This window comes from Caretta caretta, chromosome 21 (genome assembly GCF_965140235.1).
Source record: "Caretta caretta isolate rCarCar2 chromosome 21, rCarCar1.hap1, whole genome shotgun sequence".
NCBI classification, from domain to species: Eukaryota; Metazoa; Chordata; order Testudines; family Cheloniidae; genus Caretta; species Caretta caretta.
Window position 1 is genome coordinate 13,252,949 of NC_134226.1, and position 22,273 is coordinate 13,275,221.

General features: G+C 46.1%; 1 protein-coding gene across 1 annotated transcript; it reads left to right on the forward strand.

Annotated features, from left to right (window-relative positions):
- The first annotated feature begins 1,774 nt into the window (after nt 1–1,774).
- Nucleotides 1,775–21,357, forward strand: KCNA10 (potassium voltage-gated channel subfamily A member 10). The gene is made up of 2 exons (XM_048826598.2): nt 1,775–1,979; nt 19,548–21,357. Exon 2 carries the CDS (start codon nt 19,622–19,624, stop codon nt 21,170–21,172), a length of 1,551 nt encoding a protein of 516 aa, XP_048682555.2. The 5' UTR covers nt 1,775–1,979; nt 19,548–19,621; the 3' UTR covers nt 21,173–21,357.
- Nucleotides 21,358–22,273: the final 916 nt, after the last annotated feature.

Sequence of the window (22,273 nt, forward strand, 5' to 3'; positions counted from 1 at the left end):
CACACAGCTGAGATCTGGATTTGGCTCCAGTTCTTTTGGCTCTGGAGTTCTAGTCTGTGCCTACCTATAATAAAATTTATATTGTCATAGCACGTCAGCATGATCAGGAAAGACTCCCATTGACTTCAATGGGCTTTGGATCAGGCCCCTTATTATTGCCATCTTACATCTTAATTGTTTTTTTCTTCCATGGTGATCAAAGCACTTTACAAGCTATAATCTATCTATCTACGCTGTCATTTCTAAAGCATTTTAAATGTTTTGGAAATAATAATAATCTGCATTTATTAACCTGGGGAGGTGGAGGAACCTGACCATCACAGCTTATGGGCCTCAGTCAGGAAAACCATCCTTTGTTGTAGAGACACTTAAGCCTGCTTAAAGTTAAGCATGTGCTTAGGTCTCTTCCTGAATCATAACCTAATGGCCTAATCCAAAACTCTTTGAAGCCAATGGAAAGGGTCTGGCCCAGATCTTCAAAGCTATTTAGGCTCCTAATGCCCACTGATTTCCAGGTCTCACTTATTTCAGTGGATTTATTGAATTAGGCCAAATAATGCCTCAAGCTGTGGATACTCCTGTGTGCTTCCGGAAATAGGCCTGCTTTCCTTTGGAGATGATTTCACACTATGTGTCTCTTACTGCTGCCTTTGGCAGCTTGTGCCATATTTTAACTGCTCTTCGTGTATGGGCAATTTTGCCTGACTCCAGCCCCCTTTTAACGTTGATCCCTGATCTCTCTCGTTATTAAATTACAGCCTGACCCGGTTAATCCACAGTTGATTAATGCAACGGGTATATCTGGGTATCAGGAAGAATTCATCTGTCTCATGGCGTGTACTATATATACCAGGTTCCCCATTAATCAGAGTTTTATTTATTAAAAGAAATCTGAATAAAGTATGCAAACTGAGAAGCATTAAACAGGGCTGGCTGTAGTTGCTAACACAGCAAGACACCCATCTCTGCCTGATGGACATTTCAGGTCAGCCTAGTTCTATATATAGTTTGTCTGTCATGCTGTTGGGGGGAAGCAGGGGCATTAGCAGATTTTAAGAACCCAGGAGTTCAGGTCAGGATTTATCTATCAGCACAGGGATTTTTACACAATTCCTATTAGTTTCTTGAAAATATACAGAGCTCCTACACAGTGCTTTTTATCTGCAGATGGGAAAGTGAGGCATAGAGAATTGGCAGAGCCTGGACTAGGACATCATCTCCCGAGGATGAGGCCAGCACTCTAGCCACTAGACCAATGCCTTAAAAAGTCTGCATTTATCTCATGGTATTCCTCATTCCTGACAGAACAAAGGATTTGGTAACATGGCTCCCCTCATCCCCAAGCCAGCAGACGGGACTTGGTCTCTGTTCTCTCCCTTTCCTGCTTTGAGCAACAAGGAGCAGCCAACATCACGATAACAGGTAGTCAGTGTTTTTAATCCATAGATCGCAAAGCTCTTTACAGCAGGGAAACTGGCCGTGTTGCCCCCTGTTTATGGATGGAAAAACCGAAGGACAGAGGCGTGAGGTGACTTTCCCTGAGATCACAGTGTCTGTTGTAGGGCTGGAAAACAGAATCCCAGTCCCCTACATTGGTGCCCTTTCCCCTGGGCCAACCTCCCTCTGATGTCATGCAGCTCCTCTGGGGAATCCGGTGCAGATGGCTGCAAGCTCTGACAGATGGCTCCATTGCCTGTTCTCCTGACAGTGCTGAAGCTGGGTGCAGTGTCTGTATGAATTAGAGGCTGGGACATACATCCCTCTCCTGCTAAGTTACCTGGAATCTGAGAGGGGACCAAGTCACTGTGATCGAATGAGGTTTGCGATCCGAATCCAGACTTCCATGGGAGTCTCCATCTAGCCCAGTATCGTCTCCAACAGTGGCCAGGACCAGCGGCTTCTGATGAAGATGCAAGAACCCTCCTAGTGGTCAATTATGGAATAACCAGCTGATGGGAGTTCTTTCCTATCCCCTTTCAGTGAGTGGTTGCCTCATGCCCAAAAGCAGGAGCGTTTTAATCCTTCTATTTTTTAAACTACCTAATCTAAATGTAGATGATGTTCCCATTATCCTTATGAAAGTCTCATCCTTATCTAAATTCTATTAAGCTCTAGGATTCATCGATCTCTTGTGGCAATGAGTTCCTCGGGCTAATTTTGCACTGGGTAAAAAAAAAAACATTTTATCAGTTTTAAAATGTGTTACATTTTAATGTATTGATTGTCCTTATGTTGGGATAGGGCAAACAAGACAGCCTGATTTACCATCCTTTCTGTGTCATTCATATATGACCATGCCATACCATTCATATATCATCCGGATGCCATTCATTATTTTGTATGCCATCACAGGGATACAGGCTAGCTAGGCATTTGAGAGCTAATCCAAACTAGAATCTATGGGTTGGAAAGACCTACCTTATTAGATTATCCAGCCTGTCTTTCTGACAGTGCAGGATTGTTTCCTAGTTGACATATTTACTGCCACAACAGATCTGGGATGTTTGGATAAGAGTTTTTGGCTGCGGCTCATTTTGCCTGACAAGTTCAAAACTGGAGCTGGCCAGGCTGTCCGATGTTAAGGTGACATGGCTGGTATTTAGCCGGGCTGGGGCATTAGAAGGATGGTCTTGTGATTAAAGTACTGGACTGGGGTGCTGGTGGCAGGGTCAGAAATTCTCAGTTCATCTCCTGGCTCCGCTATAGACTTCTTGTGTGTCCTGGGGTGATCATTTAATCTCTCTGTACTTCGGCTTCCTGTCTGTGAAGGAAAGATAATCATTCTTCCTTTCTCACCCCTCTTGTCTCTTCTGACCACAAACTCCCCAGGCCAGGCACTGTTTCTTTTACTATTTGTACTACTGTCCTAGGAGCCATGGGCCGAGACTCCATTGCGTTAGGTGCTGTACAAATGCTCTCTCTTACTATGAGTCTCGCACTGTGTCCAGTAGGGGTGCTGATCTTGGTTGAAGCCTCTGGATTCTATTACAATTGGTATAAATGCAGGTGATGTTTCTGTCTGCTTAAACACTGCATGTGATCCTGCAGCTCCTTTCGGTCCTTTCCCATACAGAAACAGTTATACGAAAACTCTCACGTCCCCACCTCCCATTGTCCTCCAATCCTTCTTAGTTTTCATAAACACAATTGTGCTAATGACATTTCCTGACTCCCTTCCTTGCTTGCACACCCTCCGCAGTGACTTGCCTGCACGCTGTGCTGTAAGCATTGGCTGCAACTTTAAGGGATCTAATTTCCAGAAGTACTATGCTTAAGGGATAGGTGATGAAATCCTTTTTCGATGTGTAATTACTTATCTAAGGGGAAATGCAATAGCATCCAAATCACTGGGTTGTGACCTTCTGTGTCTTTTGCAAATACTCATGCAGAGCATTTGCTTTCTACATCTCTTGGCAAAAGGGGGGGGAACCCCTCCTGTCTTTTAAAGAGCCATCCTGGGCTTTTTCTCATCACTGACTCATGCGCGAATAGGCATTGCATAGTTTTTCCATATTCCTTGTGAAGTTTTAAATGTATTTTGGTCAACACAGCCTCTGTGCACCTTTCATTTTTGGCCGTCTCTCTTTTCATTATCCTCTTCCTTATTAAAGTAGATTTTTCTGCCATCATCATTCTGTAAGCCTGGCTATAAATTCAGGTTGTCTAATATTTTGTTTTAAGCATTATTCTGTCTTTAAAATTCCTCGGGTATTTTAACTATCAATAAGCAGATCCCTGTATGGGGGAACTCTTGGTTTTACATATAGCTTAGCTTCTCATAGCATTGCAAAGCTTTGATTGTATGTATAATGACATTATCAGAGTTGCCAAGCAACTGGACAAGTACATGTTCAAGAGTGACAAGTGGCTCATTAGCAAAAGGAAAAAGAGGTTTAAATTTCAACAGATCAAAGCCCAGATTTTCCAAATGTGGCCTCTAGTTTTGGGGGCAACTTCAATTTTTGGGACACCTGATCCTGATTTAAAGGGGTGCTGAGCACCAGCAGCTCCCACTGAGGCTTGTACGCGCTCAACAATTCTGGAAATTAGACCCAGCAATTACAAAGTTGGTTGCCTAAAATTAGCATCTAAAACTATAGTTAGCCAGCTGGCCTGATCTGCAGAGATGCGGAGCACCGATAACTAAATCTGGGCATTAAATGTTTCTTCTGTCCTGTGAAACTTTTTGATTTTTTTTTTTAAAAAAAAAGGGAAGAAAAGAAATTTCCCACCCCCAGCAGGACAAAACCGAGACCCTTTACAGTTTTACATACCCCCACACCCGAGAGAGAAAGAGAGACCCCCTTCGCTCTCCCTTACCCCCCCCCCCCATAGACTGGGCTCCCACCTGGCAGATGGGAGACCCAGGTTCAAGTCCCTGCTCCAATGACTATTTAATTGGGCATACAAAGTGGAACAGCTCCAACAGAAGAGACTGAGACCCACCCCAGAAGAGACTGAGAGACCCACCTGAGGACTCGGGAACTTCCCTGAGATATAGGAGACTCAGGTTTTAAGTCTCTGTTCAGTTCAGATGTAGGGATAGGTCTGCACTGTACTGCACACACCCAAAACCCAAGGCAGCAAGTCTCGCAGCTTGGGTCTACAGACCCATGCTATAATTAGCCTTGTAGATGTTCCAGCTCAGATTCTGAATCCCACCCCAGCCTTCAGAACCCAACCATCTACCTGGCTGTTCTTAGTGCCGGCTCTGATACTAACTGGTGCACATCCCCACCCCCCAAGTGTAGACATATCCAGGTTCAAGTTCTTGGTCTAAACCAAGCAGAGCAGGGACTTGAACCTCAGCTTCCCACGGGCGGGTCTTGACCACTCAGCTATTGGCTCTGGTGTCTGTGCGGCCTCATTTAGATCAGGGACTTGAACCTGGGTCTCTAACCACCCCGGTGAGTGCTCTCACTGCCAGGCTGTTGGTTATTCTGAGCTCTCCTGTGAAAGTCAGCAAAGTGTGTGATTCCTGTATTCCTCGCATGCGTGACACTCCCGCTGAAGTCAAGAGGGAGATGGGTGCGAGCAAGGAATGGAGGAACAGGCCCTCTGTGTTGCAGTTTGTCCCCTATCAAAACAGATGGAAAACAGATGGCTGCAATCAGTTGATTAGTTCTTTTATCTCCCCAGATGGGGAGGCACTCTGTGTAGCCAGGCTTGACTGCAGCCCTGCCTGGTGGTGGTCGGTACGTATCCATCCTCTTACCTCTTTAAGGTGTAAGTCAGGTCTGGTATCAGCTTCATGAACTATGCTTGGGAGGCAGTATCTCCTGTGATTCGAGCCAACTTTCCCTCTGGGTGGAGAAGACCGTCAATCACCTGTGAGTCTGCCCCCTCGCATGCATGCCGGCGATGAATTTAGGGCCAAATTCTTCATTGGAATTAAATGCTGCAGGTCTGATGCTGATGCACCAGTTTACACCAGCAGAGAACCTGGCTCAAGACACTCCTGGCACCCCTGAATCGTTTGGTACCATTATTATTTTGGGATACTTAGAACCAACCAATCATCTGACAGACCACTACAACCCTTCCTTGGTCACCTTTTTGTCCTATAATAGCCTCCAAAACCCGAACAACTCATGGATTCAGAGGCCAAAAGGGACCATTTGGATCATCTAGTCTGACCTCCTGCATAACGCGAGCTATAGAAACCCACCTAGACATGAAAGCTCCCATAATTTCCCTTTGTGCTTTGAAAAGGACTCTGTAGCATCTTCAGCAAGAGAGCCAAGACAAGGAGCCAGCACCCTGTTCTCAAGTGGTGAAAGCAACTCATTATTTACAGCCTGCTGTCTATGGGACCACTGCACGGTGCAGGAGTTGTTGACAGGGGACAGGAATAACAGAGGCATATGCAAGGCCCTATTCTTTACACTATTGAAATGGACAGTAACTATTGTTACTGTGTAATTGCTGAGAGATGTTCAAACTGTCGTCGCTTTGATAAGGACATCACCAACTGGTATGGGCTGCAGGTTAACTTTGGGCTGGGTTGGTTTCCATATCCTTACACCAGGCTTTTTTTCTGCCCAGGCCCCTGGAACAGAAAAATTATTGTGAAAGAAAATAGTGGACGGAGTTTTCAGAAAGAGGAGCCTGAACTGATCCTGCAAAACGTGCACATGGCGGCAGAGCGTGGGGAAATGAGCCTGCAAAATATGTTGCTGCATGAACCCAGTGGGCAGCAGTGCATGGAAAATATACAGCTGCAAACACAAAGCGGATAACCGTGCATGGACAATGTCCTGGTCCTCTAACCCGGAGCGTGGAACTGTGGAGGAGACTATGTGTGATACTTTTCCTCACCTTCTTCTCCCGAGCACAGCATTGGCGTAAGGCACGCAACGAAACTTGGCTGGTGGAAGAAAGGGCTTCACTCCAGATACCTTTCAGTGCTCAGTGTGGGCCCCTGGGCTGGTCAAATGCTCCAGACTCATGAGCATTCAAGTCAGTTCCGAATGGCTGCTCTGTGCAATCATGTCCATGCCTCTTGTTCTTCCCCCATTCACAAACATCCATGCTAACAGGTTTGCATGACATTTGGATGTGATTTATCTCTGTCCAAATATTCTTCTAGGAAAGAGAATAAGAGCGTTATTGGGCATTCTCCTGTTGAGAGAGAATCAGCTATCCAATCAGGGAGGAAAAAGAACAGCAGGGGACCAATGAACAACCTAAGGGAATAGCCCACGAGTGACCTCATAGGCTGAACTTCATTGGTGTAAATGATTCATACAATTATTAATAACAAATGTATTTTAAGAGTCAACGTCCATTTTTAAATGATTCATTACTAGGAATAAAGGGCTAAACTTATTATTAGCATTAGAGAAGCAGCCAGGACCCCCAGGGAACCATATTGCTATACAATCCCTGAATTAACAGGCAGTGACCCAACCCAGGTCACTCATGGAATCACTGGTAGAGCAGGGCTTAGAAGCAAGGTCTCCTGATTGTGTTGTGTACTGATCACTGAACTATGCTGCCACTCAAGTTGCTTGTTAATGTCCAACGTCAGAATTGATGTTCCCTACGCCAATGCACCCATTCAGTGACAGACCTGTGCATGCAGACCTGGCTGCTGGGCAGGGTTCCCGTATCTGTACATAAGGCCGATACAGATCCTTTTCTTTCATGGTTTTAGAACAGCCACGGGCCAAGTTCATCCCCTGGAAGGTTGCATCACTGTGTGGCGTGGGGCCTGCTTCTTGCAGGCCTGGAAGAACAGATTAGAGCAAAAGGAAGCTCAGGAGAAGGGAAAGGTCATCCAGACCAGTCAAGCTGTGCTGTTGAGGCTCTGTCTTCCCTCTCAGATCCCTGCTTTTTTACAGTAAACTCCTCCTCCAGCTTCTTACAGCAAGTACTTCTCTGCCCCCATCTAAGCCCTTGGGAGGCCCCCAGGGGATGACCTGGGCTTCTACGAGAGTGTTACAAACCCCCCAGAAATAAAGGATGCAATAGGCAATGGAAGAATGGCTGAAGATTCCATCAGAGTTCTCTTCTGTTCTATGCAGATTCTTAGACCGTGCTCATCACCGTAGATTTCACTGCCTGCCACCGGTGCACTAAGAGTTACAATGTTCAACACCTCTGATGTCATATTAATGACATGGGTGGGACCAAAAGGATGCCAGGAATCTGGACTTCCTTTCATTCCTTGGAGGCGTTTCGGGGAGTTAGATCTGAATCCTCAGGTCCAAACGTGTCTCTAGGGTTTGGGTTTTAGGTTGAATCCAAAGTCAGAAGGAGTGGATTTTCCAGAGGCAGTTAGTATTCCGCTGAAATCCCCTGTGATCAGCTGATTGCATAAGATTTCTGCTATCTGGGGCTCAAATCCTGTGGTAAGAGCATGTGAGATTTTGACATAATAGGACCCATGTCCTTGTAGCCCTGAATCAGCTTGGAGGATGTATTTATTTCTTTATTAATTGTGGTAGCACCTGCGAGCCCCCCTCACAGACCAGGACCCACTGTGCTAGGTGTTGCACCAACAAAGAACAAAAAGACAGTCTTTGCCAACAAAGAGTTTACAGCCAAGCTAAACCAGACACAAATTTCAACACGCGCTCACTGAAATAAATAGTAGGGTTACAACAGATATAGGTAGGACCCTGATAAAATAGAATTTGGGTCTCAAGTAATAACAATACATAGCATTTATATGGCTCTTTTCATCTATAGCTCTCAAACTGCTTCACCAAGGTGGGTAAAAGTTATTATCCCTTTTTTATAGGTGGAGAAACTGAGGCAAGAAAGGCAAAGTGACTTGTCCAAGGCCACACACTGAGTGGCAAAACCTGCAGGTGACATAGGTAACAAAGATTAGAGAAGGCTTTGGGGAAACTTAGAAGGCTCTGACAAATCTATGTGAATGGGTAGTATGGTAAGGATGCAGAGGAAATGCATCGTCGACAAATTTGAGATAAGATCCTTGGGAAGAAAAGTAAGAGCAGCTCGTGTACATTGCTGGGTTCTGAATTCACTGTAATTGCTCAGGAAAAGGACCTGGACATCATTACCTAAGGCTTCATGAATACCTTGCTTACCGTGCAGCAGCAGTCAAGAAAGCAATGGCCATTTAAAGATGCATGAATAGACAATACCAGTGAAAATATTATAATGCTGTTGCAATTAATGGCACATCATCAGCTGGAATCCTGTGTTCACCCAAGCTCCAAAAGGAGACAGCAGACGTAGAAGTTGTTACAAAAAGGATTAGAGGCCTGGACTGACTTCTGAGATTCGAAAGCTTGGGACTGTTTAGATCACTGAGGAGAGATTAAGAAGGGATGTTACAATACCATGAACAATTAATTCACCCCTCTCTCATAGTGCAAGACCTAGGGGACGTTTTATTCATTTGAAAGGCAATCAAAAAGGATTTTAACACAATCCATAATTAGCCAGTGGAACTCTCTGCCACAAGAAAACATCAAAGCCAAGAGCTTAGCTGGATTTCAAAAAAAAGGCTGGCTATTTATATGGATAATGAGAACATCCACGGTCACATTTGATAGGGTCATTCAGTTATTTATTTATTAATAAAGGCTATAAACCCTCCTGCTTTGGGGCAGCAGCCAAAGTGCTGGTTGCGGACAGGAATTCGGAAGACAACGTCCTCTTATGAGCAGGTTATTTCAGAGTCACCTACTTCGGGGCTTATTGGCACCTTCCCCTGAAGCATCTGGCCCTGGACCCCGTCGGAGACAGGAAACTGGACTAAGATGTGTGATCCTCTGGGACGATTCCTGACTCACAGGGAGCGTAAACGAGACGTGTTTAAAGGACACCGCTGTAGCTGTGGTTGCAGACGAGAGGTAGGCGCCTCGGCTGTAACATGCTTCTTGAAATGATCTGAGGGCACCCTTGTTTTCCCCTGTTAAGACTGATCTATTTTTTCTTTTTTTAATAAAAAGCCATATTCTGTCATGTAAATCTCTCTTCTGAAGTCAATGACTGTGTCCTCCTCCCCTCCCGCCTGCCAACCCCCAGCTCGCAATGTCGCAGGCAAGAATTTTCCGCTGTCGGTAGAGGAATATGGGGTGGCATTATCAGGGATTATACGGAGTATCCGAGAGAAGGCCACGGCCCTGTGGCTGATGCCCTGTTTCATTCCAAAAAGGGTTGATTTGCTCTGCTGCTCTGCTGGTGATGAGCAGAACAACCCGGAGGACATCATACACAGCGGGGCTTCAGTAGAAAAGTATTTGTCATGGAACGGGAAAGTAAAGGTGCAGCAGCATGGAATGAACGGGATGAGGCCAACAAGTGACACGGATGCAGCATTGGAGTCCTCTTACCTGCTTTTCACGGCGTTTCCCCCCCACGTCGCTTTCAGATGCAGCCTCTTCTCCACCCCAGCCCTCACCTGCACTTTCATATGCCAACGGCTTTCAAGCACAGGATCAACAAATGTGTTCCAGCTCTCGCTTTCCCTGCAGGCCAAATCCCCAAGTCCTCACCACTCTCACCGCTCAATCAGTTTGGGCTACAACTGATAAAGGGCCACTTGCTGCTCCCTTTATCCCAAAGAGACTTTGCAAGGGCATGGGTGAGTTATCTCCCCCTCCCCATCTCTTTCTGTATTAAATATTTCACTTTACAGATGCAAAGAGCTTTGGCATTTCTCTGCCTTGCGACGGTAAGTCCTAAGGTGACCGTGCTGTTTCGGGGGTCACAGGCAAAAAACCCCAACAACAAAAATCCTAAACATTAGTCTAAGCAGCAGGGGGAAAGTCTGCTCAGTGCATGTGTTTTTTCAGTTTGATAACTTTGGGGGTTTGGTTTGGTTTTTAATTGCAGCAAGGGTGAGCAGTCATTCCTGTTAAAAACCGTAGCGCTGAGCTGGTTGGAAGCATAAATGAATTGAATGTAACTATTTCTGCTGCTGTGTTTTGAGGCTGGGGAGGGAGAGGTGAAATGGTGACATTAAACATACTAATTTGCCAATACCATATGATGGAAAAAACAGAACCTATCCCTTAAAATGACCTTTATCTTTTTCCCCACCCCAGCTGGGGATTTAAGATAAAGAGTATTAGTAAATCAGATTCCAGGAAGCAGATGTTTGATGGTTTAGGAGGGAAAAAAAGAGACAATTTTCAGGTTCTGATCACCACTGAAGCCTAAAGCATGTATTGTATAAAGTGGCTCAATTTCTCTTCATTATGTTTTGTGGCATTGGAAATACTCTGTTTTATTGTAATTTTATTTATGAGTGCTAGACAGACAGACATGAGCGGGCTATCTGAGCACTGGGCTGTGAGCCAGGACTCCTGGGTTCTGTTCTCTGAGTATGCTGTTCAGCCCTGATTGATTCCCATTGGCCCAGAACCTCAAAGGTACTTCTGCTCCAGTGGAAGTTAGGAGCCTAAATACCTTTGAGGACCTGGGCCATTGTGTCTGATTGACACTATTGTTCCTAGGCATGCAGAAGAAATGCATCATGTAGCCAACTCTGCTGTCCAATAGAGGGGGAAGACGATAGAAAAGGGCGCCAGGATGGACTGTAATCTCGCCATCCCCCGGGTGCACATAGGGGAGAGAAGAAGTCTTTTGCCCTCCCAATCCTTATTACTAGGGCCATCCACCAGGTGTTCCTGAAGCCCTCTGTGCCTCAGTTTCCCCATCTGTCAGAGGGGAGGGTGTGTGTGAGGCTTGGTTGATATGAGCAAAGTGCTTGAAGGATGACAGGCGGAGGGCCAAATCCTGCTCTCATACGCTGGCGCAGCTCCATTGAAGTGCACAAAGTTGCACTAAGACAAGCGGGGCTGCACTGGCTGAAGGTAGAATTTGGCCCTATATATTTTTAATAGGGCTTTGTCTGCCTGCTATTCATATCAGGCCCTGCAGTATTATTCCACCAATCATATGAAGTGAATTATCATGCCACCTACTAGAACCAGCAAGGGAAAGTGGCAGAAAACTTAAACCCATGCACTCAGCATAGCTCACCAGCAATCGGCAGCTACAACCCTTGTATAAGTTTCACCTACCATGGGGAAGCCTGGCTCTGCATTGAAATGTCAACGGTATATTCAGATCTTCTTCTAAGGTCATAAAGACAGAGAATACTATACAAAATGGGTAAGGGGACACACGGTCAGTGTATCTAAGGCCTTTCATAGCAAGGGTTCGGAACCCTCATGAAGTATATTTAATACAAGGATTAGCAAGATCACCTCTCGGCACATACTTAGTTATCCCTGGCAATTGGCATGCTTTTACGAGCCACTGTTTTTTTTGTGGTCTCTCTTCTTCCTCTCCTTTTGGATGGTCATTGGGTTCTAGCAATGGTGAACGTTATGATGATTAAGTTTGACATAAGACACCTTCCAAGCTGTTGCATGGATTTTGCTTTCCTTTAAGGGTGGTATTTTCTTTCTGACACCTAAGCAACGTGAAGCAATCCTGCTGTCAGTTACACTGGTGTAAATCTGGAGTATTCCCCGGACATCCCTGGAGTGATTTTATATTTACACTGGGGAAGCCAATAGCAGAATCTAGCTGGCTGATATTTTTCTAAACAGCTAAACTCTTTACTTTATCTAACTTAGTGAGGTGAATGTAATACTTTCTGATTCAATGGGGTTTAGGGAACAATCAATTTGCTTTGTTTGACCACTTCTGCCATTCACTTTAAATTTCAGGCTCCAGAAGCAGGTGGTTTTTCGCTACATCCAAATTTGATCAGAGTCACTCACATTGCCACCTGCCTGTTGTTATGTCTATTACAGTATTGTTATCTTTATAAATTGTATTACCGTAACACCTAGGATCAGGGCCCTCTTGTATGAGGAGCTTCACAAACACAGAGTAATGAACAGTCTTTGAGCTTACAGTCTAAATAGACAAGACAGACAAAGGACGCCTTCTTAACCCCATTTTACAGATGGAAAATTGTGACACAAAGAAATCTGCTGACTTGTTCAAGGTCACACGGAGTCTGTGGCACAGCAGTGAACTAATCCCAGATTTCCCGAGTCCCATGGCAGTTCTTTAACTGGTAGCCAGTCCTTCCTCTGAATTTTGTATAACATTCCCCTTTAGTGTAATACAGGGTCTTCCACATCCTAATGCTGGTGCCCAGTCACTGGCTTGGCTCTCTTACATGAATCCTGGCAAGAAAGCAGAAGCTTTTTGCATAAGGGAAAGTTATGCATCAAGCTACTGATGCACCCAGACCTGCAAGTAGCTGGGAGAAAGATGCCCCCACAATCTCACTGTTGATATTGGGCCAAGAATATTCTTTAACGTGTTGTTATATGTTGTTAGTTGTTGTTCAGTGTGTTGAAAACCAGGGTCATTTGTTTTTCTTTCTCGAGAGCTGGGTGAATAATGCAGAATACTTTCCAGAGATCTGTTCATGTTCTAAAGGGATTTCACTCTATCCACAATTGCTCCCCTTTTGCGTCTGATTTCCACAAAGCCTGGCCAGACTTCAGTTTTCAGAGGATAGGTGGGAACTGTCACTTCCTTGCCAAAAGGTGGGGTCAACTGTAACCACACCCGCATTCAATTATGGCCACAACCCCAGTCCTACACATTCCCTCCTCCACTCCCTACACACACACACGCACACACACACACAAATCTGTACGGATTCATTTCCATCCTGTTCCCAGGTGCTGCTCCTTTTCACAGCTCCCCGCCTCCAACTTCGAGGCAGCTGCTGCCTGAGCCAGCTACTTTTGCTGCTCCTAGGAAGCCTCAGAGGGCAGGAGGGAGAAGGGTGCTGCAGGAATCCCAGCTTCTGAGGGGGAAGAAGGTAACCTTGAGCCCACTGATTTTGATTGTCCTGGAGAAGAACCGTGGCACCAACAAGTGGTCAGGATCTTGATTTTATTTCTCAGGAACTGTCAGCCCTTTTGCAGCACCTTTTCGTATGTCTTTTTGCATGTACAGCACCGGGCGCAGTAGGGCCCTGATCCCTGATTAGGGCCTGTGTGTACTACAGCAATGCAAATATTAAGAAAATCATCCACCAGACCAGCACCTCTAACACAGTAACACACACTTCCCGGGGATACTGAACCATCAACTGCTCTTCTTCTAGCACCCTGTTGGGCTAACCCAGCCCGACCCTGTCCTGTGGCTCATGTGATCTAATGGGGTCACACAGCCCAAAGTAGTACGGCTGAAAGGACAGGAGTGGGCTCCCAGCATCCTCCATGTCACGCTCTCTTAATCACCCATCATGGTTATCTGCTAGGCAACCAATCTAGGCCAAATAGGAACTGAGATCTGAACTTAATTTCAAAGCCAGATGATTCAGGACCTATTCCTACTTTTCCCAGTGATTTACTTGAGATTTTCTAAGGCACCAGCCAAAAATACAGAGGCTGGATCCTCAGCAGTTTACACCAGCTGATTTACAGCAGTAGAGGATCCGGTCCAGACAGCTTTCTACGTCCCCCAATTAAGTTTGCAAACAGATTAAAGCTTAGAAACTTCTGAGTCTCAAGTGACTCCACTATCCTTTGCATCTCTTAAAAAATTAACTGCACAGGGCTATCTAAAAAGGGCAAATCATAGCCAGAGGAACAAACATCTCGCTATGCCCCCAACCGCTTTTTCAGTAGAACAGCCTCAATGTCAAGCATGAATCTGAATCAAGCCCTGCAGTGGACTTCTGCTCCCATCACACGCTGTACAAAATAACTTCCCCCCATGAGCAGCAGAGATCTCTGGCTGGTTGAGGAATGGGACAAACCCTAACCCTAGCCCTAACCCTAACCCTAATTAGAAGCCATGATATAGCACAATGACTTTCATCCCGGAATCAAGATGATCAGAGGATGTTTTTGCTTCTTTGTTTTGTTTTTCCCTCAAGAATTTTTCATGTCCATTATTTTTTCCCTGAAATTTGTCTTTGAAAGGTTTGGGGTGCATAGAAAAAAACCCAAAGCTAAATTTTTTCTTCTCCTTCTGGCAACTGAACCCTGCTCAGTTTTAATTTTTTCAACAACCCCCTAAGTTTGTATTTTGTGTGTGTGTGGGCGTTGGTGTGTGTGTGAGAGAGATTTCCCACAGAAATTTCTGCTGCCTTGAAAAAGCTGTTTTCTCTTAAAATTTTATTTTTGTTCAGCCCTAACTATGGGCCTACTCTAAAGCTCACGGGAGTCCATTGGAGCTTTTTCATTGACTTCAGAGGGCACTGGATCAGGCCCCAGGTACCTTATAAAATGGCACTCCTGAAGCCTCACATCTACACTGCTGAGAAGTATAATCATCTCCATTTATCAGGGGGCTAAACTAAAGCACCAAGAGGATACGGCTAACGTTGTCCAAAATGTCTCCAGTTGAAGCCAATGGGAGTGGTAGCTGACCCTCTTCTCTGAAAAGTCATGTGCTAGACGGACACATTGAATTGGGACTCAGACAAGTAGGGAATTGAAAATTTCAGCCTAAGTGACTTACGCAAGGTCACACGGCGAGATAGTGTCAGACCAAGAACAGAAGGCCTCATCCACTGCTCTAGGCGTCCGAGGACACTGCCTCATCTGTCCTGGCCCATGCGGGGTTTCAGAGATTTCAGACTGGGTGGTGTCAAACGAGTGGTTGAGGTTGAGGGTATGTCTTTGCTAGAAACACGATAGCAGCAGCCCTGCAGTGGTTCCAGTGTAGTGTAGACGGGGGTTTTCCACTGTTGTAGTAAATCCACCTCTCTGAGAGGCAGTAGGTTGATGAAAGAATCTACAGTGGGTCTTAGGTCAGCTTAACTACAACTCTCAAGAGTGCGAATTTTTAACCCCTCTAAGCAATGTAGTTAGGTTGACCCAAGTTTTAGGTGTAAACCAGGTGTGAGTAAATAAAGAGGCGAGGCGTAATTGCTTTGGGATGATGGTACCAATGCAGGTATTAAGCATCCTTTCATCACGGATAACCATGAGATCTGTAGGGAAACAATGTGCATCAAAGCAGGGGTGCTGATGCGCATCACAGTCTCCCTGGGGAAAAGCCAACCCCTAACTATTGGAGTGTCCGGAGGAAACTTCCACTAGGGTCAGGTGAGTTCAGAACTGCCTCTCACAGGGTTTTTCATTTCCTAGGTGGCAAGTAGTGCTGATCACTGGTCCCCCAACTAAGCAAGTCCTGTGTTCCACTCCCTTTGGCTGTTGCTGCTTCATTCATACAATTCTGCAGGATGTTGGAGGGAGTTAAGCACATTCTCTAATCATAGGATTTCCCTTGTCTGCTCCCAGCATCCAGACAGGCAGATGTGGGCATGAGGAACGCAGGGTGGGTAGGGTGCTAAGATTGCAGCCCTCCAGCTAGAGTATATGTTCACTGATTTACACATGCATCCATGTGGTTAGTGCTCCCTCTCTGAATGGGTAAGGAATCACAGGAATCTGAGAGACATTCATGCCTCACAGATGCATCAGACGTAGTTCTGGCTGATCCTGTTTGGGAAAAGAGACAGACAGATACTAGAGGGGGTAGCTTTAGAGCTGAATTTTGCTGTCCCAAAAGATTAAAATCAGCATCCAAAGATGTGGGTGCTGATGTTTCCTTTCTCTTTTGAAACCAGGAATCACTATTTCCTACTAATAAACCCCATTGTCAGCCACAGGATGCAGATTCTCAGCACCAAAGGGTTAAGGAGGGCAGAGCCGTGTATCAGGGTGATAGCTGGGGACTGTGACACCCATGCACAAAGAGCAAAGTATGTTGCCACTAGCACTGATCCTGCAAGGTCCTGAGTACACTAAGTGGACGTCTACACTGCAAAGAAAAACCTGCTGTACTGATTCTCGAAGCTCAGGTCAATTGATCTGGGCTTGCGGGGCTCAGGCTGCAGGGCTAAACACAGCAGTGTAGACGTTCCCACTATGGCTGGAGTCTGGATTCAGAGACCCTCACCATGTTTCAGAGCCCATGCTCCAGCCCAGCGGGAATGCCCACACTGCTGTTATCAACCCCGCAGCCCAAGCCCCGTGAGCCAGAGTCAGTTGGCCTGGGTTTTGAGAATTGGTGCTGTGGGTTTTTCTTTGCAGTACAGACATACCCTAATTAGTTCCCTTTAAAGCCAATGACAGTGGAGTGCTCTCAGTGCCATGCAGCATCAAGCTAAGTCAGCTGTGAGTTTAAATCCAGTCAGAGAGCTATTGGGAACTACAACTGGAGGTGAGCTTCCCAGAGGTCCCAGGGCAGTCTTTGAGACTGGATCTTGAGTCATTAATGCTCCTTCACTAATAATTCCTTCTCTGGTGCCTTCCAGTGGAGGCTTTATTTTATTGTTATTTGCCAGACATTGTTATTTGCCAGGCATTGTCATTTAGAAATTCTTTATTTTTATTATTTCTATTCCAAGATCAGAGCCCCGTGGTGCTCAGTGCTGGAAACACACATACTAAGAGACAATCCCTGCCCATAAAAGCTTACAATCTAAACACAGAAGACAAAGGAAGATTTATTATGCCCCTTATACAGCTACAGAGCCAAGGCAAAGGATGGCCCAGTGGTTACTGCATTAGCCTGGGACTTGAGCATCTTGGATTCAATTCCCTGCTCTGCTACAGACTTCTTGTGGATCCTTAGAGAAGTCACTTAGTCTCTTTGTGCCTCAGTTCCCCATCTGTACAGTGGGGATAATAGCACTTCCTGCAATCACAGAAGATTATGGGGACACATTAATTAAAGATTGTGAGGCATGGGAGCTGGAATTTACATTTCACAGGAAATTCCACAATTTTGAAATGTGCTTTTGGCCTGAACTGGAATGAGACCAAAGAATTTCAAAATTTTCCACAAAACAAAATTAAACATAAAATTAGGGTCAATTAAAATTTTTCCTTCCAATAAAATCAAAGTGTTTAATTTGGATTTTTGTTGTTGTTGTTGAAATTGATACGTTCCCGTGAAAAGTTCTGATGTGGACAAAACGGCGTTTTCCAATGGAAAAAATGTTCCATCCAGAAATGCCCAAGCAGCTCTCATTGTGAGTACTGGGGCATCAGATAAGTATGACAGTAGAACCTCACAGTTACGAACACCTCGGGAATAGAGCTTGTTCCTAACTCTGAACAAAACATTATGGAAAAAGAAAAGGAGTACCTGTGGCACCTTAGAGACTAACCAATTTATTTGAGCATAAGCTTTCGTGAGCTACAGCTCACTTCATCGGATGCATTCAGTGGATGAAGTGAGCTGTAGCTTACGAAAGCTTATGCTCAGATAAATTGGTTAGTCTCTAAGGTGCCACAAGTCCTCATTTTCTTTGTGCGAATACAGACTAACACGGCTGCTACTCTGGAACAAAACATTATGGTGGTTCTTTCAAAAGTTTACAGCTGAACATTGACTTAATACAGCTTTGAAACTTTACTATGCAGAAAAAAAATTCTGCTTTCCCTTTACTTTGTAGTAGTTCACGTTTAACACAGGACTGTACTGCGTTTACTTTTTTTTTTACCTCTGCGGCTGCCTGATCATGTACTTCCGCGTCCAAAGGCGGTGTGTAGTTGACTGGTCAGTTCGTAACTCTGGTGTTTGTAACTCTGAGGTTCTACTGTATAGATAAATAAGCACCAAGGGTAGAATTTTCAAAGTAACTTAGTAGCCTAAGGCCTGGCTGTGCTTAAAAGTTTTGCCAGCGTAGCTTCATCAGTTAGGAGTGGGGAAAAAAATCACCCTTCCTAACTTACATAGACAAAAGCCCCTGAGTACACACAGTTTATACCAGCAAAATAGTGCTGATGTAGCTTATTTCATTCTGGGAACTGCTATAAACTATAACGGAGTCTCCACCAGGAGGTTTACCAGTATAGTGAGATCAATACAACAAAGCCTCTCTTGGGCTGACAAGGCCCTAGTCCAATTGACTTCCACTTAACTGCTTCTGCAACTTTTACCCAGGCCTGGGCTACATGACACCAAGCTATGCCGGTGTGGCTATTTCGGCCAGGGGTGTGAAAAAAATCATCCCCCCTCGCTGACATAGGTAGGCCGACAAAACCCTCAGTGCAGACGCAGCTATGCCAAGAGGAGAGTGCTTCTGTCAGCTTAGCCAGCCTCGTTCAGGAGGTGGTGTTCCTGTGCTAGCGGAAGAGGGTCTGTTGGAACATGCTCCCTCTGCCAGGGGGTCATGCTGGCAGAGCCTCTGTAATGTAGACATGGCCCCAGAGAGATAAGTGACTTATCCAGAGGTATCTAGGTGCCTAACTCCCTTGAAATCAATGGGAGTTAGGTGCCAAAATACCTTGGAGGACTGGGCTTGAGTGACTCAGGGACTGGTAATGGGATAGGGAGCTTCTCACCTCTAGCTCATGTGGCCTGGGTCTGTAACCGCTGGCTGATGAGAAATGAGTTGGGGGGGCTCAGTGCAGGTTTTAATGTGATGTGTGTGCACATTACCACAACAGCACCCCTAGAGAGCCCATGAAGGGCTGAACTTTCCTCTCCTAGCAGTGCTCCCACTAGGTCAGGGATGAGGGAGCACTGCTCCTGGGCCTGGCCTATCCATAAGCGAGCTTTCAATTCCTGGGGTGTCAGTCTGGCACTTTCATCAGGTCAAATTGGAGGCTGGGAGTCAAATCCTGGGCATTGACATCAGAGATACCAGGATCTGGCCCAGTGTCTCTCCTGGTTAGATCTTAGGAAGCTGCCAGTCAGGACACCTGGGTTCTTTTCCAGGATCTGTGTCTGTCTCACTGTGACCTCGGAGGCACTGGTTGTGAAGCTTCGTTACCGTAATTAGTGTGTGCAAAGCACTTTGAACTCCTTGTTGGAAAGGAACTAAAACATTGCAGGGAGAGGGGGCTGCCAACCAGGACTCTGGGGTTCTATCCCAGGCTTTGCTACTGCCTTAACCTTGGTCACTATGAGCTGTATTGTGATGGTGAAATGCAATAATGAATGCTTGCAAAGTCCTTGGTTGAAAGAGACGATGAAAGGATTATCACTAAGTACAATTAATTTTTGTTAAAAAAAAGGTTATCCTGATCTCAGATCTATTTTATTCTTTGCATGCAAGAAGGAAGTGACACACATATACATAATTCATCTCCGTATCTCTGTCTGTTTGCTTGCAGATCATCATAGCGTGGGAAAGACGCAAGCTGCCGGTATCTGACCCCGGGATTTATGCTGCTAATCTGATTACTGTATGATGGAAGTGTCCAGTTGGAAGGAGATGGAGGTGGCACTAGTCAGTTTTGACAACAATGATGAGATAATGGAAGATCCCTGTTATTCAAATGACTTCAGCACTGCTGCCCAATTGCAGAAGGGACACCCCAGCTGTGCCAGCCTCTTGCCCCACTGGAGAATCCTCCTCAACAGTGAGAACACCAACAATGAGACCATTTTCTCCAAGTTCTCTGCAGAGTTCGGTGAGCACCTGATGGGGGAGCGGGAGGGCATGGACGAGGGTGAACAGAGAGTCATCATCAACATTGCTGGGCTGAGGTTCGAGACACAGCTCAAAACCCTCAATCAGTTTCCAGAGACGCTACTCGGGGACCCAGAGAAGCGGATGTGCTACTTTGACTCCATGAGAAACGAGTATTTCTTTGACAGGAACAGGCCAAGTTTTGATGGGATCCTCTACTACTACCAGTCCGGTGGGAAAATCCGGCGCCCGGCCAATGTCCCCATAGATGTCTTTGCTGATGAAATCACCTTCTATGAGCTGGGCAATGAAGCCATGGACCAGTTCAGGGAAGATGAAGGGTTCATCAAGGACCCTGAGACTCTTCTGCCCACCAATGATTTTCACAGGCAGTTCTGGCTGCTGTTTGAGTACCCCGAAAGCTCCAGTGCGGCCAGGGGCGTGGCTTTGGTCTCAGTCTTGGTCATTGTCATTTCCATCATCATCTTCTGCGTGGAGACCTTGCCCGAGTTCAGGGAGGAACGGGAGTTCAAGGTCATCAAGGACGCTGCTAACAACTTGACCAAAGCCAACCTGGCCCCGAGCACCTTCACGGACCCCTTCTTTGTCATAGAGACAGCCTGCATCATCTGGTTCTCGTTTGAGCTCTTAGTCAGATTTGTAGTCTGCCCCAGCAAGGCTGCGTTCTTCAGGAACATCATGAACATCATCGACATTGTGTCCATCATTCCCTACTTCGTGACCCTCACCACTGAGCTGGTCCAGCACAACGAACAAAATGGGCAGCAAAACATGTCCCTGGCCATACTGAGGATCATCCGCTTGGTCCGGGTCTTCCGCATCTTCAAGCTCTCGCGGCATTCCAAGGGCCTGCAGATCCTGGGGCAGACCCTCAAGGCCAGCATGCGGGAGCTGGGCTTGCTCATCTTCTTCCTCTTCATCGGAGTCATCCTCTTCTCCAGCGCCATCTACTTTGCGGAGGTGGACGAGCCACAGTCTCATTTTTCCAGCATCCCTGATGGGTTCTGGTGGGCTGTGGTGACCATGACAACGGTCGGCTATGGAGACATGTGCCCTACCACGTTGGGTGGGAAGATAGTGGGAACCCTGTGTGCTATTGCGGGGGTGTTAACCATCGCGCTTCCTGTCCCAGTCATCGTCTCCAACTTTAACTATTTCTACCACAGGGAGACGGAGAATGAGGAGAAGCAAATTCTACCCAGGGAAGTGGAGAAAATGCTTACTAGCCTGGCTGCGGCCAATGGCAGCATGGAGTCCTTGAACAAAACCAACGGGGGTTGTGACCGTGACATGCCCAGGAAATGATGACAGGTCATGGGCTTGAAGGGACTGCCTGGTATCAGAATGGATTTGATAAATGAATGGGGTGTAAACCATCTGCACTCTGTAATTTTTTTAAAAAACACAGTATGCTTTTTTCTTTTTTGGTAAACATTTTGCAATCCTCCAATTTCCTGCGGCCATTCAAATAAACATGGTCTTTTATCTCTCCCCTCTGCCCACCGACCTGTTTCATTATCCAATGCTCAGCATTTCGCTCCTCTGCTTGGGAACTGAAACTTGTTTCAGTGAGCATGTGGTAGATAGTAAAGCTAATACCAATCTCTTTTCAGCTGTAGATCTCAAAGCACTTCTCCAATGAGGTCAGCTTCCTTATTGCCAATTTACAGACAGGGAAACTAAGGCCAGAGAGGCAAAGTGACTTCCCCAAGGTCACCCAGCAGGGCAGTGGTAGGAATAGAAAACAGCTCTCCCAAGGCCTTGTCCAGTGCATGATCCACTGGGCCAAGCTGCTGGAATGAGCAGCTATGACCGTAACAGGGTCGGCCTTAACTGGATGGATTCTCAAAGCACAGAGGAACCTGATTCTTCAATACCGTACACCTTAGGGCTGACTCTCCACCGGCTTGTAAGTTTTGTTGTTGTTCACAGCTGTGCAAGGTGGGTATAAAGAAGAGTGCTGTGATGGGGCACACAGGTCCCATACCAGTCAGGAGAGGCGTAACAAGGACTTCTGGCCCCATCTGCCTCCTGCTACCCTACTACACCTGCAGCAAATGTCAGGTGTGGAGAGAGGTGTTGAAAGGAGAAGGCCCAGCTCAGTCTGAGACTGACCAGGAAGCAGAGCAGAGCTCAGCTCTGCTTCGCTTCTTCCTTGGTGAGGGACGTTTGGTTTCAGCCAACAGTCAGAGAGAGTTTGCTGTCTGGACAAGCCCTCCTGGTGGATGGGACAATGGGGCTGGGGAACTTGTCTAAACAGGCTGGTTGCATGAAGACCAGCCCCGAGTAGAGGGGTGGCGCCCAGCTGAAGACTCATTGGACAGCCCTAGTTTTGAGTTTCTAGCTTTTCTTTTTGTTTGGACTTTAGTATTTCGGAAGGGTTGGGATTCAGGTGCCCTTTAGCCA